Raw genomic sequence first — 23,090 nt, 5'->3', positions numbered from 1 at the left:
TTTTACGTGCAGTTTTGAAAGACTTAAGAGTATAACCCTGTAATTTACACATAAACATTAATCTTTGCTCTCCCACTTTTCACAGATACTGTAGAATATTTCTATTTTTAGAAAATATGGGCAGCAGAGCTTAGCCTGACTACATTCGCAACTTTCCTGTAAAAGCTGTGACATTTGCAAACCATTCTATCCAGGAAAACCACCGTACAAGTAATGTAACAAGTCAGATGACATTCCTGTCTAAAAAGATAGTAGTAGTAGAGTTGTCAGCATCTTAAGTAACTTACCAAAGCTGGATACCAGTCTGCCTTCTCGGAATTACAAGTCACACTCACAACTTTGCCAAGCAATTCATCATTGAGACGCCTTTTATCTTCATCCTCTTCTTCACTACTTTCTTCTTCCTTTTCATCTTCAGCGCTAAATTATTAAAACATACAGTATTTTAAAGTTTTTATCTGAAGTTAATATTTGAAAGTAAATACGGCTTACAACCAATCTTTCTTCCTGTTCTGCAAAGCTTAAAAAACAAAACTGGAGTTTTTAGGACTGAAATTGCTTGAAATACACTTAAATATTAAGTGCACTTACTTAGTAAGAGGAATTTTGTAGAAATTCTTTCCAAGTAGTAGTATTTTACAACAGCATCATGTTGGAATTGGAGGCATGAATCAGGATTTGATTGTGCAGACATGAAATAAAGAGAAATTGTCTCTAACGCAGAAATTTAAAAGCATCTTTTTTTTTCTACTTTGTGCAGTATAAAGAAGGTTAAAAATCCTACATTTCCTGGCATATGAGTTCCTATTATATGAAAGAAGCATGAACATTCTTAAGGCTACTGCACAGAAAAAAACCCATCGATTTCATAATACTGCTAACATATGAACATGTCTGCATGAACTGAATTACTTAAGTCCATAAGCTGTGCATACAACTTACGTGATAGAGCATTTAGACCATTATACAGCTTCAATGGTACAACTTCGGTTTTAGCAACGGACACTAAAGGAAAGGAAAGCAACAGAGCACTACCAAAACTCACACAGGAAGAGATGATCTTCTTCCTCTATTAGATTTCTTGCCAATAACTGGAGTTCCAAAGTGCTCTGGATTGGTTAGTGGCAGTTGATCAAGTGTCTACGTAGAAAAACAGGAGACAAAAATAGTTTACAATTTCTTCTTATTATAAAAAAAAAAACACCAACCCCCCCCACTAACTCCTTAGTTTTCATTGCATGTCTATCATTGTCTTACCTCACTTTCTGCAAAGTGCCTTTCTCCCTTCAAGCATAATGAAGTTCGTCTCAAGGTCCTTTCATCACCATCATCAAAAACTATTATGAAGCCAAGAAAACACATTGGCACAAGATGATCAGATCTCTTTTCCAAGCTGACAAAACAAGTCTACTATTTATCTCACAATTTAGAATAGTCTCTAAAATATAACTTGCAATATCGCCATTTAAACATCTCTTTCATTCACAAGCAAAATAAAGGGTGGCATTCAAGATCCAGTCTAAGAACCGATAACATTTTCACGCAGTAACGAAAGTCAATATAAAGTAAGGCTTTTGGATGCAACAGTCTCAGTCTAATTTAGACAACCTTCTTATCAATACAGTGCACATTTCAAACCATAGCTACTGGCTGCATACCAGTTACTATTATTTAACAATCTTAGGGTTTTGTTTGGTTTTGTGTTTGTGGGTTTTTTTTAAACCTATCCATTTATTCCTTACTTACGCTACTTCTTAATCCTCACAAAACCAAAAAATGAATGGAAAGAAAAACAAGTGGGATAGTTTTTTGCTCCACTATCAATACTGTGCTACCAACAGATTGGCAGTACCGGAAACTTGCAACCGTAAGTCTGACTGATCTATAAAAAATACTTAGTAGACATCATGTTACCTTAAAACATGTATAAGTGAAAGGGAAGTTCCATCAATTTCCATCAATACACAGCTGAAGAAAACTAGAATGCTATGAGGCTACTGCAAGCTTTGCCTGAGAAACATCTACTCTTTAGTCAGTTTAAATAAAACCTTTTCAAGAAAACTTCCTTGAAGAGAAGGAAAGAAAAGTTACTTCCCCCCCCAGTGCTTCAGATCCCACTGTCTGAGTCATGTGAACAGACCCTTTTCAAAGAGCAGAGACCAGGTGGCTGCAGTCTGGCATTCCAGTAAGGTAAAAGTTTATGTGTATGGGTCAAGGTGCAAAATACTACTCCATATTTAAACCACTTTAAACATGCTTTTTCCAGTAGTGAACTTCCAAAAAAAATTTTGAAAGTGTTGTGCATATCAGTATGATAATTTTGGCATACTTCTATTAAAAAAAGAATAAATCTCTTGAGCTAGCATGTATAGCAAATACATGTGCATTGTCAGCAAAAACACAGATTGGCTGCAGCAAGAGAAGCGCTTATTTTATTTGTCAACTAAATAGAAGAGTCACATTCTCATAATCTTAGATTAAAATCACAGACTGCAATAACAACTATATAAAAAGGTATGAGTACAAATTTAATTAAGCTTAATAAGATAAGCTTTAAGGTTCCTCCAGCTTTAGAGCAGAGATAGTGCTGTGGTATGCTCCACTACTGAATTATCTTAATGGTTTGTAATACTTGTACACACAAAGCAACTAACTTTCCCCCCTCCAAAACGTAATATTTTAAAAATGGCAGATACCTCTATGCCTAATTAGCTATCCTAGTTAATAATATTTTCAAAACTTTATAATATAAATATCAGTAAGATTTATCAACCCCACCACCCAAGGACGCCACGACTGTGACACTTCGCACTAACTGGGAAAACAAAGTATGAGCTCTTCCCCTCTGCATTACTAACTCAGCATTGGTACCCACTGATCAGCTAAGTGCAAAGACCAGAGTGCTCACAGTAATTCTGAAGTTCAGCATTGTCATAGGTTTCATTAATTAAAAAACCCACACATTACAGATTGCAAATGTATTTGAACTTATATTTCACTTCCATGGACAAAACAACACGGAAGAAAAAATAATTAATGCTGGATAATTACATTTTCCTAATCACTCCTCAGACCGAGAGACAAGGAAAGCATGAGTATGCTTTCAGAGCTTGGCAGTCATGCTTTCAGAACTATTCCCAGTTTCATACCTGAATGAAGACAAGTCTACCCCACACCTCAGAAGCAGCCCTCTTCCTCCCAGCCATTTCCTGACATTTCTCTCTGTTTTCTCTAACTGAAGGTACAGAACTGGACTGTTCTACAAAAGCTGCTTGTCCCTTGCCATACAGGGAAAGAGTATTAGGCCACTCCACGTTTTCCAGAACTGAAACACATGGATTACCAAAAGAGAAAACAAAAAAACCGCAAAGCCCCTTCTGAAACCCCTCTCCTGCCCATAAGAGGAAAGCCACTCGTTCCAAAAGGATAGAGTACTTTCTTTCATGTGAGAGGCAGTTATCACACAACTTCAGGAAAGGACGGTGGAAAAGCACAAATTCTCAGACCTCCTTCCTGAACTGCAGCAGGCCAAAAGAACTGGCATAACGTAAATGAAAGCGTGGAAAAAATATCTCTGTTCAGCAGCCATGTGAGAGTGTCCTGTCCCAGGGAAATGAAAATGCATGGCAGAGCGTAAGAATGCATGATTCCTTCAAAGTAATCAAGTCCAATGTTCCAATTTACCTGGGTAATTTTCTTCCAGGACTGAAGTTTCTATCTTGATGGGGACCAGTAAGGGCAGAGGTAGAAGGACCATGAGGGGCAGAAACAGAAGGCACTAATCTCTCTTGTATTTCAAAGTCATTTAATTGCTTCAAGGACAAACTGAAAAATTTCTTTGACCACGTAAGAGTTTTTAGATAGATAAGCATTTGTTTTCTCGTTCTACAATGATTTATGTTGTAATGACAGCCTAGCTGCACAACTTAGTACAAAACAACACCTTTGCAGAACATCAAAATATGTAACAGGACAGCATAAAAAGAAAGATTTCCTTAGCTAAATTAGTGATCACTTTATACAGTGTCAATGGAAAAAGGAGAGCACCACTTTTCATATAAAAATATCAACTATTTGAATTACTAAAGTGGGCCCAAGTAAGAAGTCTCTCCAATTATTCACAATGCATGAAATATTCTGTAATTGTAGTTACTTTAAACTTGCTTCTTTTCTAGGGAAAATATTTGTTTGCACATTACTGAAATGTGTAATGAGAAACACACATTGATTGTCTCAGCACTTTTAAAAAGATATAACTTTCTTAAACTAAGTAGGCCTTGTGGTTTCCATCTCACTTTTAAGAATAATCTACTTCACCAAAGTACTGTTCGTACTGCTGTCACCCTACACATGACTTTTTAATGCTAGTCCTAGAGGCTTTAAGAGAATGTCTTTTTGATGTACAGCATCATACATCAAGGATTTCATAAATAAAAGCAGTATGGCAGATGGCACATTTTTTGGCTATGCAATACTTTGATACTATGATAGCAGTCACGTCAGAAGAACTTAAGACACTAAGTTGCAAATTCATTCCTCTTTTTAACCTCATCCAGAACTAAGACTGTTCAACTCCTGTTAAAATGCCTAGTACAGACAGACAAATTAAAAACAGTTAAATTAATGTTGAATAACTTGTATTAATTCCTTAATAAGGTTATTGTTACAACTCCAAGTTCTCCAACAGCAGGAATTCTAGAGGTTGCATTCCATAAGAATTCACTGAACAGTATCAGTTGTGTTAAGGAGGGAAAGAAATAGGAATGGAAGACAGAAAGGTATCTCCCCCATACACATGTAATGTAGTCATCAAAAGATGTGTCTACAGTGCCACAGTATTTATCTTAGAAGAGGAACTTACAATCCTGTCCTTCCAAAGAAACAAGTCTGAAAAAGCAGAAGCCTGTGAAGTATTACCATTGCCTAATCTTGTAGTGGGCATGTACTTGTTGAGGAAACAGGGCGTACCATACTTCAGTAAATACTTCTGGAAAGAGAATGATACACACTACCCAGGAACTTATATACTACTATTTAAGAGTCAATATAACAAAGTAGGAATGACAGAAAGAAAAGCAACGTTTCTGCTGGCTGGAGGCTTTTCTTCCACATATGTTGCTTAACGACGAACACTGACAAAAGGGAAAAAAATACAACTAAGCAGCACAACCTGGAGGAACAGTCTCTGTCCAATGTGCTCCACAGAGAGCATATTCAAATAATGAAAATAAAATGGAAGTTTTCAGAATTTTGCTGCGTCCCAATCTTTTTGATAATAACAGGAAAGAAACAGAATTGATTTTTTTTCTGTTTGTGGAAGTCTAGGCAAGTCAAAGTTACAACACAAAAACAAAGCTTCCCAGTGGGAATCAACACAATACTTCCCAAAAGTTAGAAAAAAAAATATCTCTCAATTCAAAGTTGAGTATGTCAAAAATAAATTAAACAGCACAACTTTCAACTCACTACTGATGAGCAGGTATCTTCCATTCCCTGTCTGAAGCAGGCCTGTATATGCCATTAACAAAAATAAAACTAACAAAACCACTGTCTCAACATTAGTTCTCATTTATTTACGGAAGAAATATTAACAAGACGACTAATCAAAATCATTTTAGGAACTGTGAAGAAGCCTCCCACAAAATACTGCAGATCAATTTAACTACATCTTGTTTATAAACATCACTAAGATTAAAAAAAAAGCAAAGAAAAAGGAGAATATAGCAGGACACTAGCAATAATATCCTTATAATATTTATCATATTACTTATACACAGAGCAATCAGTGTTACCAGAACAAGGCAGTCCTGTAATAGACAAGTAAACAGGGAAAACAACCCTCAAAGCTGCATCTGCTTGCTAACTTCAAATCCAACAAGTTATGTTGTTCAAACCCAACAAGTGTGTTGCTGCCCAAAGGAGGAGAAATTCTACACTGCACAGCAAGTAAACATTTTTTCCCCTCATTTCCCACCCCATTCAGAAACTTTAAAATTTACCAAAACAATGAAGTACATACCAAGAAGTAGAAACTGCTCTAGTGTCACTATGCACGCTGAATTATTTTCAGTGGCTGCCTGACAAAGTAGTAATTTGCAAGCTATCAGAAATCCTATCTATGAATGTCTTGATAAACGTATGCAAGTTTTTTTTGTTTTTCAGCTGTGGAAACAATATAGAAAGTACAAAGAGTCATGCAATACTTGTTGAATGACCTAATAGGCAAGGACTGTACTAACTACCAATTGATCACTGTAAGAGGGCTTAAAAGCAAGATACTGCAGTGTATTGTGCTACTGAAGAGGCAATAGAACTCTAATTGGAGAAAAAAAAAAAACAAGTCGTTTTAAATGAGCTTCAGTTCCTCTTAGAAAAGTACATTAAATATCATTGAAACACAGAAGCGTGACCTCTGAGTCTACTCATAGAAGGTTATCACCTTAGAAACAAAAACCCGCTTTCTGAAACTGCTTTTTTTCTGAGATGTTAGTCATCTTACTATCTTTACATATAGATTTTTTTTAAAAAAAAATCTCCTTCCTTGCTTTCCCTACAGTATTCTTTGTACTTTTTTTTTAAACACTCAGTCCACATTGTGATAAAGATGGTTTTATAACCAAAGGCTCTATGCAGTTGAATTGCAACAAAGTTCAGTTAATACACTTTTTCACTATCACATCTGCTCTTCTACCTGCATGTTGCCTAAACACGTGTAAGCACAAAGTGTGGTGCTACTATTTTTTCCTAGATTCTCCAGAAAGCTATCAACACAGCTACTGCAGAGTTCCTATGTGCCACAGGTGCACTTAAACAACAACATGTCCTACTGAAGGACTCCAGGTAAATACAGTGTTTCCTCAAAATCCACCCAAGCAACATTTTGAAGACAGAAATAACAAATCTATGGTGGGTCAGGGTGGTACAGAGCAAAGTGGGGCAACTGTACACTTCCCCTGCCACACTTGTTTTGGATTCCTGGATGACACATGCACAGCCAGGAGATGAAGTGATGCTTCTGGGATGTAGAACTCAACAGGATGCTGGGAAGAACTGTCAAACCAGCCACACAAACATGACTAGCGCCTTGCCACTTACTAAAAGTGTGCTGTTCAAGTTATAAAAAGACAAACCGACAAGCCTGTGGCATGGATGAAATAAATTGACTGTTGCGGCACTGATAGCTTTTATCATCATACAGGAAAAAGGCATGGTAGGATCTTAAAGTTGTAGTGGAGCCAGGATCAAGTCAATTTTTCCTGTTAGCACAGATATCTCCATACAGCATCAGAAGAGTAAAACTTATTTGAAAAATAGGAAAATGTGACTATAAATAGCAATCCTGCTCCTGAAAGTCCTCAGGAGTTGGTTGGTTGGTTTTCTGATAAATATTCTCACTTAATGAATCAGAATTTTCAAAATCCATGCAACATGAAAGAGGACTGGAACCAAATACTTTTTTACCTTTCATTTCTGTCACCTGCCCTCCCAAATGCAGTACCCCAGAGCGATGCAACTGGTGGCTGAGATTATACTTCCTTTTCAGAACAACTCAAGCAGACTACCTAAAACCTCACTGGCACAAGGATGAGCACTCAGCATCTAAATCCTCTCAGCACACACTCTCTCACCATTCCCTGCAAACTGCCACAGCAACTGCATGAGAGGAGGAAGTTACGACCATGTGAGGCCGGAGAGCAGAATAAGCAGAGAGGTATGGGGCTCACAGAGGTGTCTCAAGTGGTGTCTGGCTTACAGCACAGGCAAAGTTGGGCCATGTTAATGTACGACTCCGTATTAGAGCCAAAAAGGAAAAACTCTGTTGGCTTTGCAGACTCATGCAGTGTTGAAAAGAATGAGAAAAATAAATTCTTTACTATTTATGTCAAAATATTCTGCCATTTCATGATAACTTTTAGAAGGATAAAAGACATGTCTTCTCTTATCTAAAAATACTAGATGAAGCCCAAAAGCCATAATTCTAAAAAAATAAATCCTTTTCACTCTAAACAGTATATGAAGTCCTACTGTTGACAGCAAGGTCTGCTAGAAACTGCAAATGCCTCTCACTGTTCAGGGCTTTTTTCCTATTTCCTACTCATTGCAGAGCAAAAATTCTTAAAGTTAACACGTTTTCTTTCTCTCTTTAGAAAAACTTTTCCGTGATTTTATCTAGCAAAATAAAAGGCACAAGGCTCAAGGTATTTATCTGTTTTTTTGTTTTGTTTAAAGTTATAGACAGGTTAAATTACATACACTTAACAAGATCTAAACATATACAGATTATTGACCTGAGTTTTGCCAAAAGAGAGACAACACTTTTGTTTTGATGGGGCAATAAAAAAAAAAGGCAATTCTAACAGCAACTCTTTGGATGCTTGTTCAATTGAAATACTATTTCTCACTTTTATATAGATATTACATTGCTTCTAGTTCTGTACAGACGGGATACAAAAGTGTTTCCTTAAAGAACATATACATAAATATTTCTGTTTTCTGAAATTCTGGTAATGCTTGTAAGATTCCAGATAGAATGTGAAAGAAGAAAAATACAACTATGCACTTTGTAAGGTGCGGTCTGGATTGTGGGTTTGTTTTTTGGTTTTGGTTTTTTTGGGGTTTTTTTGTGTTTTGGGGTTTTTTTTTTTTAGTCATTTCAGACATTTCAGTAATTACCTGAAGCACTTTACAAGTTAACAGAGAATCAGGTGGATAGTATGCTAAGTAAGCCATAATTCAAACCTGGCTCAGCTGAAAGCAGATCTGATGGACGTTCTAATGCTATGCAATTATCACCTAGCAATATATTCAGTACTTCAAAAGCATCAATGCAGCACTTTAAGATTTGTAAATTAAGTAAGTTCATTTTTAAAAAATTGCATTTTAAAGATTAAAACATCCAACTGAGCCATTTGCTACCCAAAGAACTTAAAATGCCATTACTGTCATCCCACTTCAGATGCAACTGAGCAGATGAGAGGGCTGACTTGTGCCATGACATTTCTAGACATTGTTAAACTTTCACTCCAAACAGCATTTTTTCTTCACCTGCTTACACTGAAAAATTTGTTTCAAAAGTATTTCCAAATCACAGCTGAAAATTTCAATACAACTAAATGGCTACAGTAGCATCACTATTATGTAAAAATAGGTGAAAAAGTGATTCCATGGCAGCTACAATAAAAATAAATCCTTATTTATTTTGGGTACATGAACACCACCAATATACAGGAGATACTTTTAAAACAGACTAACTGAGCATCATTGGGGCTCTTTCATTATGTTGGTGGCAAACTCAGCATTTCTACTGTCTCACCTTACTGAACAAAGCAAAGTTGTTTCAGCTGACTTTTCTTCTTCTTTAGATACCTATCTGAAGCAGAGAACCTGATTTGCAAATGTGAACATCATTACTTCTCACTAGTCATACATGCAATTTGTTTTGGTGGATTTTTTAGATATTTGTACTTAATACTTTGAAAGTGTTTGTATCGTTTCCCTATCTGTATCAGTCTACTTTTAGATCACTGAGAAAGAGATGCTACGTAACACAGAAAATAAATAGTACAGGAAAAGCACATATTACTGAAACACCAGCTTTGCTGTATACTTTCCATCTCAAGCCTGATCACATCAAGAAGACATTCTAGAAACCCAAAGGCTGTTTAATCCACTTCCTTCTCAAGTTTTTAGCTTTGACTGAATCAGTCAATAAGACCGCCAAGTAGCATGGCCCACCATCTATTAAAAGGGAACCAATTCAACTCTGTTTGCTTCACAGCAACATGAACGTACATCTAATATCCATCCACAACTTAAAACACAATGGAAGCAGCAGGCAAAAGATAAGGCTTATTTTTCACATCTCAATGTTTCTGTAGTCAACCTAGAACACTTCCCCAATTTTAAAGTAAAATAATTTTTTTTTTTTTTTTTAATGACCCGGAACTTTACAATCTGCTTAGTTCGGTCAATGTTACCTGTGCTTTCAATACCAATAAGCACACCACCACACACAACTCACAAAACCATTCATAAGATCTAAATACAATTCCAATATATTACAACTGTATTTTCATAGTCATAGGTATACTCTACATGCCATATTACAGTACTGCATGTTAACGTACCATAAGATTACTTAAATCCCACATACCCCCCCCAGCTCCAAATTTTTACGAAATCATAGCCGTCTTAATACATTTGCATATGGCAAACATGAGTTTATTTTCCCACCTGTCAAAAAATATTTTGGGGAGAAAGAAAATGACAATAAATTAATCCACTGGTTCAAGTTTCTGAGGAACTGCACTTTATTTAATAAAGTAAAAATCATGGCATGCACTATTTATCTCTTACATTAGTGGGGAAGAGTTCAACAACTTACTAAATCTAAACAACAATCCACTAATACAGGGCAGAGCATGTATTCACCGTACAAATTACCTGCTCATCAAGTAAAGATTTTTGGCAGAAGTGTACTGATCAAAAGAAAAAAAAAGAGACAAATATGTTTGTTTTATCAATGAACAGTTTAAAGCTGATTTTAATCACTGAAGCAGGAATATGCAGGGTTAGTTTATTGATGTACATCTTCTGGTCCGAATTCAAACAGAATTAGCTAAAAATACTACTTCAAAACTAAAATAAGTAAGAGTTTTAAAATTGAAATGATAATTCATAAACCATGAACTTATTAGTGCAAGACTGTGTTTCTTATCTCTTCTGTATCAGAACCGTGAATCTTTAAGTCAATATAAACCAAAGTTGAAGGTCCAGTGTTCTTCATTAGGTATGTTACCTCATAGTACTAAACCAAGTAGATTTTACATCTTCTGCACTCCAAAATAATCCTGCCTTTCCTCCCTGACCTGACGTATCCTACAATTTTACAGCAATGTTAAAATCTTGACAAAAAACGCAAAGAGCAGTGAGCTTTGTCGACCGGTAAGTCAACTGGTTTATATTTAAAGCACAAAATAACAATAATAATCATGAAGTAGTAAATCCTTCCAAATTATCTGCCTTATCCTGATCCCAACAAAGATGACATAACCTCACCTACTGCAATGGAAACATTGGATTACTGAAAATATCGTCTTTATATTCTAAAAAGAGGGGTTCATGAATCAAAATAATTGACACTTCATCTAATGGAGGACTTCTCAAGAGAGTACAAAAGATTATGAAGTAAAGCTGAATACATTTGGTACACAAGGCAGCTAGTAAGAAAGAAACGGTTTAAATTTGAGAGTACCAATCTCAGAAGCAATGCCAAAGAGCAGCATGCACAGGACAATTAAGAGGAGCACATTCCCTCCATGCTATTACTGAATACAATGCTCCACTGGTGTAAGAAAATTGTGCAAAAAAGGACAGGTGCTTGCAAAGCTCTTTCTGTTGTTTCATACAAAACACAACCGTCAACTCTACAAAAAAATGGAGGAATGACTTCAGAATGCATAGTGGTGCTCCCCATGTTTTTCTTACGTATAAGATTGCACATAGTGAAAGAAGGCTTGCATTTCAGTCATTCATTACATGCCACAGATTTTCAGCTAGAGGTGCAATTACAAGGTTTAGTCTTAAAATCTGCAAAAATCATTTTGAATTCCAGGGAGTGACACTAATATCAGTATACAGACGTTGTGCCAAATAAAACCTAACTGCTCAGCCCTGCAACCTTTGCAGGTTGCAACCTTTACAACAGCCCCTCTGAACATCAAATAATTATTATCCTACCTTAAAAGAAAAGGAAACAAGACTTGAAAGACTTTAAGAAGTTCCCTACAAAATCTAGCTCTGATTTTACAATACAAAATATAATTGCTTACATTATTACCTATTATTAGAAACATAGTGTTCAAAGATTAGAGACCCTAAATGAAAGGAAGTGTTTACTCACCTACAGTATACCAACTAGCATCTGTCAACTTGCTGATAACAGCTTCTTGAAAGGATCCATCAGGCATTTTGGTTTCAACCATTGCACCAACCTGCAAAGGAGCATCTCAAGGTTACATGTAATCCCAAACTCACATAATGGGGAAACACACGTAGGCATTAATTCTTCTGGCAAGCTACTTTTTTTTTTTTGTTTAAAGACTCATTTTAATTAAATGGTACTTTGTAAAGTTTAGTTACTTAGGGGGTAAGAACAAACATTCTTAAGTATGAAGGCTGAATTGCAAGTAAAGCAGTAAAACTCAGAAGATCTAATTTCAGCATGACTTACATGAACAGAAGGCTAACTGGAAATAAACATTCAAATATTCAGTCAAAGTAATTATTATTCTATTACTGATATGCATTCAATGACTACTATTTCTTATATTTTAACATTGTTATACTGTCAACTAAGTCAGTAGCTGATTTCAGTAGCAGCATACAACATTGGTGTTCTTGCAGTAGCTAGGGAAAAAACAAAGACAAAAAAAAAAGATGATCTGCTCTAGAGCTCTATTTGCAGTCACCGTTTTATAATGCAGCTATGTATTTTAGCAGACAACTGTTACATGTAAAAATACAAACCAACATATATTTTTATATAAAATACATCAAGTCTTTTAAAACACAGTTAGAGCAACCGTATGTCTATCAGGCTTGAACTTAGCTTCGTAATCAAGCTCTCCATTACTTATAAGAAGTTTCAAAGTTTCATTACATAAAAGAAGTTTTGTATCTTATAGGAAGATACAAAAACAATTGTGTGTGCAAAACTGTTTGCATATGAAGTATACGACATGGAGAAGCACAGCCTGTATAAACTAGAAGAGTTAAGACTAATTACTTAGGGATCAATCCAATCTAAAGCAATAGGCCTCCTCCTGTTGATTTAAATTCTGTAGAACAGGTACTCACATAAACGGCATCAGAATTTTACAAATTAATTATGTGATAACAAGAAAAAGGCAAGCAATATACATACTCTTAGAGGTCCTTTCACTTGGTCATCCTGCACTAACTGAGTTGAGTTATCCCCCTTAAGGACCACCTGAAAGACATTCATAAACATTTATATACATATATCTTAATAGCATAGAAAAAGCCCATGGAACTGTATATATAATAATATTTTGGAAAACAAGATCTTTATCAATCAAATGGACTCAAACATTATAGAACACAAAACACTTAGCATGAATACTTTAACACTCAGGAAGCCCCAGGTATCACATTTAATATTTAATCCGAAACATTCACCAACGTTTAGTAACAGGGCAAATCAAACACCAGCCATTCCAAGGAAAAGAAAATACGTTTTGCTGTGAGTTTGGATATTGATGCAATCCAGGGCACACCTGGAACTGGGCTTCCAGATCAGAAGATTAAGCAGGCTTTTTCTCTCTTCAACCATAGCACTTTACGAACAACACACAGAGTACTAAACTACAACCAAAATAAAAAAATCTCTTTATTAAATATATATTAAAATATATATGTATATATAAATAGAAATATATATTTTTATATAAATACAAATATATATTTTTATATATATATATATGAGATAAATATGTATCAAAAAATCACCGAACCGACCACAATACCACCATTCCTGCTACCTCAAGCAAGAGAAAGTGTTTATGGTAAAGATGTGAATCACTGCAAGTGTAATGAAAATAAGGATCAGTTACAGTGCAAGTAAATTGTGCTTCTCCTTTTAAAAATCCTACGTTTGAGAAAGTCACAGCAATGAGACAAAGTGGATGTAAACCTATACAATGTGAATGCCCGAGTCTGCAGAGACTCAGTTAGAAACAAAAAAGATTAATATTTAGATGTCAATGCTACTAACGGTTTCACTGCTGTTTGTTATAGCAAAAACTTCTATGGTGTTTTAATAAAAAAAAAATATCCAAAATTCCTTTTTTTTCCAGGAATCAAAAGTTCCAGCAGCTTCCTTGCCACCTAGAAAGATGTCCAGTTTTCTAGCTCCCCCAATTACCCCCCAACCATAGTCTACAGTGTAGCTGCCTGTATTTATAAATAGAACACTAATGGTATGCTAAAATAGTGCTGGTATTAACACATATATGGGTTAATAATGCAGTTTATGCAATTTTTATTTAAAATTTTGTATCGGCATTGAGATGAATACAAATTGTCCTGCTACTCAGGAAAGACTACTGGACTTTTTCAACTCTTTGCACTCTTGGCAAGCATGCCAGGGTCTTAATTACAATATCAGGCTTAGCTTGTTAAAACTTCAATTGTTAGAATATAATTGAGATACAGTGACAGGAATTTCCACCAAGTCACAGCAGCCTCATATACTCCAAATGTTACAAAGGAGTAATAAACCATATAATTTTAACGAGAGAAAGAAACTCACACCTATCAACAGTCTAAATAACTCTATCAGACCAAAGTTGCAGATACAAAATCAAGGACATCAGACCAGGAAGGGCAGCACGCTGCTTCCTACGGAGCTTCTCACTAACACACGTTTCACAGAACATCACAAATTTCTAAAAGTACTCATTAAGAGCAGGGAAAAAGACTCCGAGGTCTAAACTGCGGGTTTTTTTTCTAATCATGAAAAGCACTCTGATAAAGTGATACGATCTATGCGTGTAACTGAAGAGGCTGATAGCTTGTTCTATTTGATCTAAGCATTAAAACACATGAAAACTTAGATGTATAGTTATAAGAAGCAGCTTTCATCTCTATTTGTTAGGGGTTTTCAAGTCACTAAAGCATTATTTACATATCCTGGACAGTAGACAAGAAAGTAGGAAGTGGGAGGATTTTGACAAAACAGAGCAGAACAATTTCTGTATATACTATAGACATATATATAGTATATATAGAAATTTCTATATATACCCTTTTAATTCTTAACTTTTAGTTAATTACATTTTAGTTTTGTTTTCCTATATTAGCATCAACAACAGTACTGCAAAATCAAAATAATTATTTTCCTTTTTGTTTGTTTTGGCCTAAGACCTGTAAACGTGGATGAATATTATGCACCAGTACTATGCATGTGCAGAAACTCAGCTACAGCCAGAGCACAGTTTTAGAAGCAGCGTCAAGATGCTGAAACTTAACAAATTTTATCCTGGACATTTCTAAAACCTGGTCTAAGAAACTAATTATTGCCACCATTTTTGCTCTTATGTTGATTTATTTTGGCATTGCCTCTTAAATTCAGAGCTATAAAACTGAGAATGTCAGCTGGAACGAAATGGAACTTTTGCATCTGAAGAGGTTACTCTTACTCATTATTCATGTAAAGTCATAATTCTCTCCCTTGTGACATCAGAACTGACTGCTGTGAAACTGATGCATTCTTAAACAGAAGACAACCATCATCAGGAAATAAGTAGCAAGAACAGGTAATCTGAAAGCTCATTCTTGTTCCAGCATGCTCCTAGAAAAATAGAAAAGACACCAGCCCCAAGAGAACAAAAAACAAACAAAACCCACCCCAAACTCAACACCAAAATATGAAAAAAAACATTCAAGTGTTCTTTAAAACCCATACAGTGGGGTGATGAACATTTCCTAATCTTCAGGACTACGATCTCCTCTGACAGTCCTCTCAACACAGTGCTCTAATAAAATCAGCAACAACAACAGTACACTACCTTGACTTTCACAAGCCTTTTCACTGTCTTAATCTTTGCCTCACAGAAGGCACCACGGTACTTGGCACTGACATCAGTTCCCACTGTCAGGTAGGCAGGCTCATCTGCTGCCTATTAAGAAGAGAAAATAAGAACAAAGTTTAGTTCTTCTCATTTACTTTTCCAGCTACATCATTATATATTTAATTCTCCATCTATACTTTTAAACCTATTGACTCTTAAGTGATACAACACCACCTGTACTCAGAACTACAATCAGACTGTTCTTGAAACCAACAAGTTACAGAAGTTTTGTTTTACCAGTGGTGACCACCACCACCCAGCCGATTTTGTCAGGCTATGTAAGCTGTACTCAGAGACAGTGAGAAGAAACACAACTTTTTCCTCCGGGCAGTTTCTATGTGGGAGTAATTGCTATACATTTGCTGCTTCTGAGCCCAGCTCTGGGATGAGTGTTTGTCCCAGGTTTAGACGGGCAATGCAAGCTATATCCAGAGACAGTGAGAACAAGCACCACCTTTTCCTCTTGGCACTTTCTATGTGCAAGGTATCTCCAGACCTATGCTGGTTTTGAGACCACCTCTGGGGAGCGTGTTAGCACAGAGCTTAGTAAGGCAATGAAACTGTCCCCGTCATCCCCCCAGCCGATTTTGTCAGCCTAAGTACTCTCCCAGAAGTATCTCTGAAGGTATTGAACCCACATGTGGAACCACCTCCTTACAAAAAAGGTAATAACGTATAGGAGTGACTGTTAATTCACATCATTCTGATACAGCACATACAGAAAATATTTCAATTGCAAAAAGGCAGTATAAAAGATAGTTGTACTTTTTTTCAGGTATGAGCAATGAAATGATACCCGTTATTTAAAACATTTGTGATTGCTCTTATCCCAATACTTACAATTAAGTATATAACATTCTATAGATAGGATTATTTTTTTTCTTTCTGACTAATAGAAGATCTCTAGAGAAATTTGTTGTAATCTTTCAAACAGCTGTTAACTAGTATTTCTCTTTTCTGAAATGCCTTTATCAAAGCTTAATTGCTTATGCATTTTAAGAAAAAAAATGGTTTTCATCATGTTTTCCTTAATCTGGACTTTATTACTCAACATTCCACTTTATTACACTTGGGGCAACTGATAAACAAGGACAAAATTACCACATTGAAAATGTCTATCAAGACAGGAAATCAGCTCAGAATATTAAATAACTGTTTTTCTGTTATGGGTGTCGGGGTTTTTATTTAATTGTTATTATTTCTTCAATTCTAAAGGCAAAAACGTTTTTCTCTCTTGTGAATTATACTGTAACTCTTAAGCCTTTGTACTGAAAAAAAAACCAGCAACAGTTAAGGCAGGACAAAAGTTGACGTTCTGCAAACTTGAAAAAGCAGCTGCTGATACAGGAAGTATTTAAAGACCGTAGCCCAAAGGACAACAACTCAAAGACGTTATGAATTTTAAGACGACTTCTGCGAGACGGTAAGAGCTCCGCTCACCCACACCTCGGCTGGAGGGCAAAACCAGGATTTGCAGCATGCACCGAGACCCCGGCCAGCGTTATCCTACTGTTGCTTTGCCCAGACAGGCGATTAAAAAAATGAAAATGCCAGAGCAGCCAGCCGCGGGGGGGAAAGGGAGCCCTTCCCCGCTCCGGAGTACACCTACCTTCATCTTTAAAGGTTATTTGAGGGATTCCAGCTCAGTCTTCTCCTCCCCGCGAGCACACGAGAAAACACTGCAAAACATGAAGGGGGTCGGGGGGGGGGGGGGGACGACGGTGAAGGCTGAGCCGCGAGAGCGTGGGGTCTCCCCGTGAGGGGGCAGCGGGCCGCAAGGAGAGGCCAGCGCGGGCGCGCGGCAGCCGCCGCTCCGTCCCAGCCCCGCCGGGCCGCGGAGGGAGGGAGGCGGACAGGGCCCCCGCCCGCCGCTTCCCGCCCGGCGGCCCCCTCTGTATGTCACGTCGCCATTGCTCCCGCTCCCCACCTCAGGGCGGAGAGAACGGGGCAGGCGTTCAAGCCGGGAGGGAAACCCGACGCAGGCCCGCCGCCGCTACCTTTCCCGGCACTCCTCGGCCCTCACAACTTTCTGCTGCCCACGGAGGGACGCCCCGCCACCCCCTCCTCTCCACCCCCCCTCCGCCGCCGGCCGGGCGGACTTCTCGCTTCCACCGCCCCGCCCCCGCCCCCCCCCCCGCCTCCGGACACCCGCCGCAGCCCCCGGGCCGGGGCAGGGGGAGGTGGAGCGAGGGCGGGCCGGCGCCGCACGGCTGAGGATGGAGGGCGGCGCGGGCGGGCGGTCCCCAACGCCAAGCGTCGGGGCAGCGACGGGGGGAAGGCAGCCGGGGCGCTCAAAAGGGGCACGGAGCGGAGTTCGGCGGGAAAGGGAGTCCCCGTCCCCGCTGTGAGGGGAGCGGCGGGCGTCCCCGTTCCCTCACGGGATGGTGCGGGGTGGGGGGGGGCAAGTGATGGGGGAGCTCCGGGCGCCGCTCCACGTCCCCTTCCCCGGGACGGCGGTGGAGTTGCAGCTGCTGAGGCGTTCCCGCCACCCTCGCCGCCTCCTACCTGGAAACTCGGAGCGAAGTGGGCAGCGCGGGGCTCCCGCGGCGCCGCGGCCCCCTCCGAGACGACGACAGCCCCGCGAGCGGCGGCGGCTGAGCGCGGCCCCGCTCCACCCTCTCCAGCCCGGACTCGCACCAAATCAGCAGCGACGAGCCCAATAACAAGCTGTTGAGCAGAATCTGTCCTGCTTGAACTCCCATTGGCCTCCTCGTGACGCCCCGGGTGCTCTGCCCCACCCGGATTGGGCGCCGCGGACAGCACCCCCATTGGACACAGGGCGGCCGAGAGAGGGCATTGGTCGGCTGTTGACGCAGGTAGGGCTACGGAGTCTTTTAATTGGCTCTCCTTCGGAGCGCTAGTCGATTGGTGGAGATTGAAGTGAAGTCAGCGTCCCCCTGCGGGTGATTGGTAGGAGTTGGATCCGGATGTAGCTCTGGGCGCGGTGATTAGCCACGATCGGGGGACAGGAAGAACAACAGCACTGCCTGATTGGTGCGGGCCGTCTCTTGGAGACGCGGTGGGGCGGGGACAAGCGGGAGGGAGGGGGACGACGGGGGGTTGGCCACGGCGTTCTGCAGCGGCGGCGGGGGTCCGGGGCACGCAGGGCGCATGCGCAGCGGTCAGCCTCCCGGCGCCATTTTGTGTGCGGCTCTTTCCCATTTTAGGCCGCGGGAGGAAGGCAGTGGGAGTGGCCAGCGGCTCTCCCACGGGGGGAGGCTGGGGAGCTGCCAGCAGCGGTGACGGGCTCGTCTCCCTCCTCCTCTCTCTCCCTCCTCTCCCGCGCTCCAAAGAGGCGGTGCTTCCTCGTTTCTCCCCCACGGTTCAACCAGCGCGTCGTTCCCTCTCACGCTCGGTGGCGGCGATAGACCCGGAAGTGAACCGGTGCCTATAGAGGGGTGGTGGTGGCGCCTCTGGCGGCGTCCGGCGGAACTGTCCGCCGAGAGGGCGTGGAGGAGCCGAACGGCCTCGTGAGGTGCGGGCCTGCCGGCGGCTGTTCCCCGCTGCTCTTCCCCCGGAGCCCTTCGGAATCGAGCGGCGGCGCTGAGGCGGCTCGCGGCGGTCGCAGCCGAGCGCCCCAGCAGAGACACCGCTGGGGCTGCAGGTAGGGGCCGTAGGCACTGCCCGTGCCGCTCTCCCCTCACACCGGTCCCGTGGGCGGGGCATGGGTGGCCGCGCTTCCCTGCGAGGAAGGCGTTACTCTGTCGCCATTAATCATCCCCTGCTGCCCATGACGCATTCGGGATGAAGCCCGGCGAGGGGGACGTGACCGTCTTTCGCTGCCCGGTCGCTGCTGTACACGGTCCTGGCGGTTGTGATGGCCGCCGGGCTTCTTGCCAGGCGGCTGAGGTCATCTCTCCACAGGAAGACGCAGCAAGGACAGGGGAAGACTAAGTGTTGACGGGGCTGAGTGCTTTTCGGGGTGCGTGTGTGGGCGATCGTAGCCTTGCCCAGCCCTTCCGTCCCGATGACACGCTCTCTGAAGGTGCGGTCTCGCAGGGCAGCACGCCTGTACCTGTCAAAGGTTCTCTAAGAGAACTGTTCTCAGGGGCTAGCTTTGACACTACTAAACAGTAGTTACTAACTGGAGCCTATAATAAACTACATATATTTTTTTTTAACGTTAGTTTCACATTTTGGCATCTTATATAAGGTTTTATGCATGGTTGAATGTAATGCAGATCTGTTATTTTTCAGCAAAGTAATAAGCATCTGTTTGATAGTGCTCACTCTCAGCTACGAGACCCATGTTAAGTTTATCCAAAGCAATAGTGGAGGGACCTGTCAATATAGTTAGGACATCCATTGTGCTAATTTGACAGAAAAGGATTGTTAGTTTAGGTGTAGTTTCCGTGCAGGTTCTGGTTTGAGGGTGGGGTTTGTATTTATTTTTTTTTTTAATATTAAATCCGATGCTTTGGAAAGCAGCAGGCAAAAGGACAGTTCTCTAGGGAGTTTAATGAGTAGTGATGTATAGTATAGATAAGCTGTGAAGGTTTAATAAGGCATAATGCATACTAGGTATGTTTAGAATTGACTGAGATGTCTGACATGGGGGAAGGGTAGCTCTAGATTTCTGGTGTTTGGATCTGGGTTGTAAATACAAAGATGCTCGAAGATGCATTTAGTGTCAAGGTTTGAGGCATTTAGTGCTGAGGGAACTTTGATTCTGTGCTGTAGCTCTGCTTTATGCAGTGGATAAACTGAAGAGCAAACTATTCTATAGAATACATTAAATCTAACCCAAATGTTAACAAAACTTCAAAAATTCACTTTGAATGTGAACTTCTCATCTCTCTCTGGAATGTATTGACCAAATCATGACTTAGAGTGTGAGTTTTTCTTGATGCACGATTTGTATCTCTGTGCTAAGTATAGTATCATTCAATAAATAACAGTTTGTAACAAAAATAATCAGTCTTGTTTCTGATTTCTAGCAGAAAACTCCTGTCCATCTGGATGTATCTGTTGCAGCCAGCGTGCTTAGGAAGTTCACGGCACATCACCCATCTAGCTATCGTGAGCGATAGGACTCTCTTTCTATATAGCCAGTCAGCAGGAGGGGTGACTTGTTCTTTTATGGTATTTAAAGCACCTAAGAATGCCTACCTAGGCAGCTCAACAAAGAGTGTAAACATTCTCACACAACTTAGGGATGACGTCTAGTATAATGGAATGAAAAGCTGTGCTTTTGGCAAACCAGAGGAAGTGTCTAATTTTGGTTTAAAGTAACTTTTTGTTGGAATATGAACTTCAGGACTCAGAGTTACACCATGGTAATGAATTTTTACATCCTAAATGCACGTCAGTGTTAACTAGCCCCGGGACTTCAAGATAGCTTGGTTGTACTGTATCCTCGCAGCTGTGCCCCATCCCCCAGCGCTACCCCTAACAGGGAAACAGTTGAAATGAGTGGAAGAAATGAGCAGTGGACTTTTCTGTTGTGAGCCACTTTATCGTGAGCCTCTCTGTTAATTTTACAGAGCTAACGCTTTAGAAGCTCTAGAATGAGACAAATCATGGTAAATCCTTTGAATATCTAATCTCTCTAGACGTTCTATAAGGTACAAATTTTTTTAACGTCATCGTTCAAAACAGTAGTGCTTGTATTATGTGTACTTTGTTAGTACCAAAGTTCTTGCAGATACAGTACAGAAGATTCACCTGAAGATATGCATTTTGGTCTTAGCTTGTGCAAATTAGCACTAGGCTTCTTACTTTTGTGTTTACTGTTCTTAAATTATCAAGGCACTCTTAAGCATGACACCGGTCTTTGGTAATATGTAACTTTAGAGTTTAGGTAATGGCTGTAGGTAAATTAGAAAAAATAATGTATTTTGGTGTATTAGTTGCAGAATGTACAGAAATTTTGCCCAAAGTCTTCCACGTACATGGTGCTTGATAGGACAAGGCAAGTATAGGAATGTCTCTGTCTTACAGCATTCTTTCTACGAATAGGAGAGTAAGTAGCAGCCAAATAAAACTGTTGAATGTATCATGTGGCTTTCTTGAGAAGAGAGATTTCTGGGATAAATAAGATATTTTAATTCTGTTCAGTAGTCACATACTGTTCTTGACATACTGCACTTACACGTAGATGAAAGAACTCGGAATACACATACAATCACAGCCAAAATATTTGAAAAACATTAAAAATACTGATTCTTGTTCTAACATTGAGCTTCTTTGTATGTAATGAAAGGGAAAGACTGCTGCTTTTATGTGAGATTTTACAGATGTTCAGGAGACTCTTGGCTTCTTTTATTTCTGTCTCAAGTGTTTAGTGTTTGGTTTGGTTTGGGTTTTTTTTTGTTTGTTTTTTTTTTGTTTTTTAATGCTCTTCCTCTTGGTGTCTCAATTTTGTAAGTAAATAGGCAACGCTTTTACCAGTGCTGGTTGAGAAAGCATCTGCCTTGCGGTTCAGAACCTCTGCCTGTGTGGAACTGCCCTATTTCTGTAAAAATGAAGGAAGCAAAAGTGTGCGTCCCACAGAGCTTTATTATCGAAGTGATTGCAAACTGCTCAGACAAGAGTGTGTTAAGAAGTTGTGAAGTACTAATGTGCAGGTAGAAAGGAAAAAAAATCCCAATGAATGTGAAGTTAACAACAGAAAGTTAATTCAGTAATAGCTGGATTATAAAAGTGAAAGGTCAGACCTTCTTTCCTAGTCATGGATAAAATTTTGCTTTACTGTTAGCTATCAGCAATAAGTTCCTTCATATTTATTATTGTGTGTGAGAGAGAGAAAACAAACAAAAACATCTGGTAATGCTAAATGCTTACCTACAGTTTCCCCAGCTCTGGTAGCTTCCTGTCCCCATGTTCAGAAAAATGGATATTTAGTTATTCAAACATAACTGTGCATGCTGTTTGTATTGCGATTGTTGCTGCTGGAGAAGACAGGAAGTCTGGCAACCCCTTAGGAAGCCTGAATTAGCACATTATATCCACTGAAGTTTAGTAGTGGTTTCTTGAATCTGACATGGGTATGTTTTGCAGCAGTGCAGTATCTCTTCTTGATATGAATAATCATAAAAGTACTTGCTGCATAGTATTTTGTATGAGAAAAATCTGGGAATTGGGTTTCCTGTCAGCTCTGCTGACTCACTTTGTAGTTGCTTTTTCCAGTAACGCTTGTAAAAGGATGTTATGTGCTCAGCTTGTTGAAGTAGAGTAACTCTTGTTAGCAACTTCAAAGATTGCCAGGCAGAAGTAGTCCCGTTTTTACTGAATAAACTACATCCAGACTTTGTTATACTTTGTGGCTGCAGATGTTAACTACAATCCCACGTGTTGCAAAATGCCTGCAGAAATCAGTGATGCATTAACTGATGTGTGTTATTAGCAGCCTAGCAGCAAGAGAAGAGGTTTTGGTTTTCAACTGGTGTAACTGCTGCTTTCATCCCAGCCTGGTGTTTTGGCATGTATCATGCAATC

At 39.8% G+C, this 23,090-nt stretch overlaps 1 protein-coding gene across 2 annotated transcripts in view; it reads right to left on the bottom strand.

The window, feature by feature from the left end:
- Positions 1-18,512, bottom strand: part of ARID4A (AT-rich interaction domain 4A) — a 50,635-nt gene extending 32,123 nt beyond the window's left edge. For both annotated transcript variants that reach the window (XM_074583634.1, XM_074583635.1), the window contains exons 1-8: positions 18,159-18,512; positions 17,263-17,332; positions 15,591-15,701; positions 12,926-12,991; positions 11,903-11,993; positions 1,258-1,337; positions 1,046-1,140; positions 288-420 (exon numbers count right to left, since the gene is read on the bottom strand). In XM_074583634.1, the coding sequence (XP_074439735.1) occupies positions 288-420; positions 1,046-1,140; positions 1,258-1,337; positions 11,903-11,993; positions 12,926-12,991; positions 15,591-15,701; positions 17,263-17,268 (582 nt within the window). In that variant the 5' untranslated portion in view covers positions 17,269-17,332; positions 18,159-18,512. The remainder of the gene's footprint in view (positions 1-287; positions 421-1,045; positions 1,141-1,257; positions 1,338-11,902; positions 11,994-12,925; positions 12,992-15,590; positions 15,702-17,262; positions 17,333-18,158) is intronic.
- Positions 18,513-23,090: the final 4,578 nt, after the last annotated feature.

Source organism: Larus michahellis, chromosome 4, assembly GCF_964199755.1.
Source record: "Larus michahellis chromosome 4, bLarMic1.1, whole genome shotgun sequence".
Classification (NCBI taxonomy): domain Eukaryota; kingdom Metazoa; phylum Chordata; class Aves; order Charadriiformes; family Laridae; genus Larus; species Larus michahellis.
Note: the sequence above shows the minus strand (reverse complement) of the source record. Positions and strands in the feature narration are given on the sequence as shown.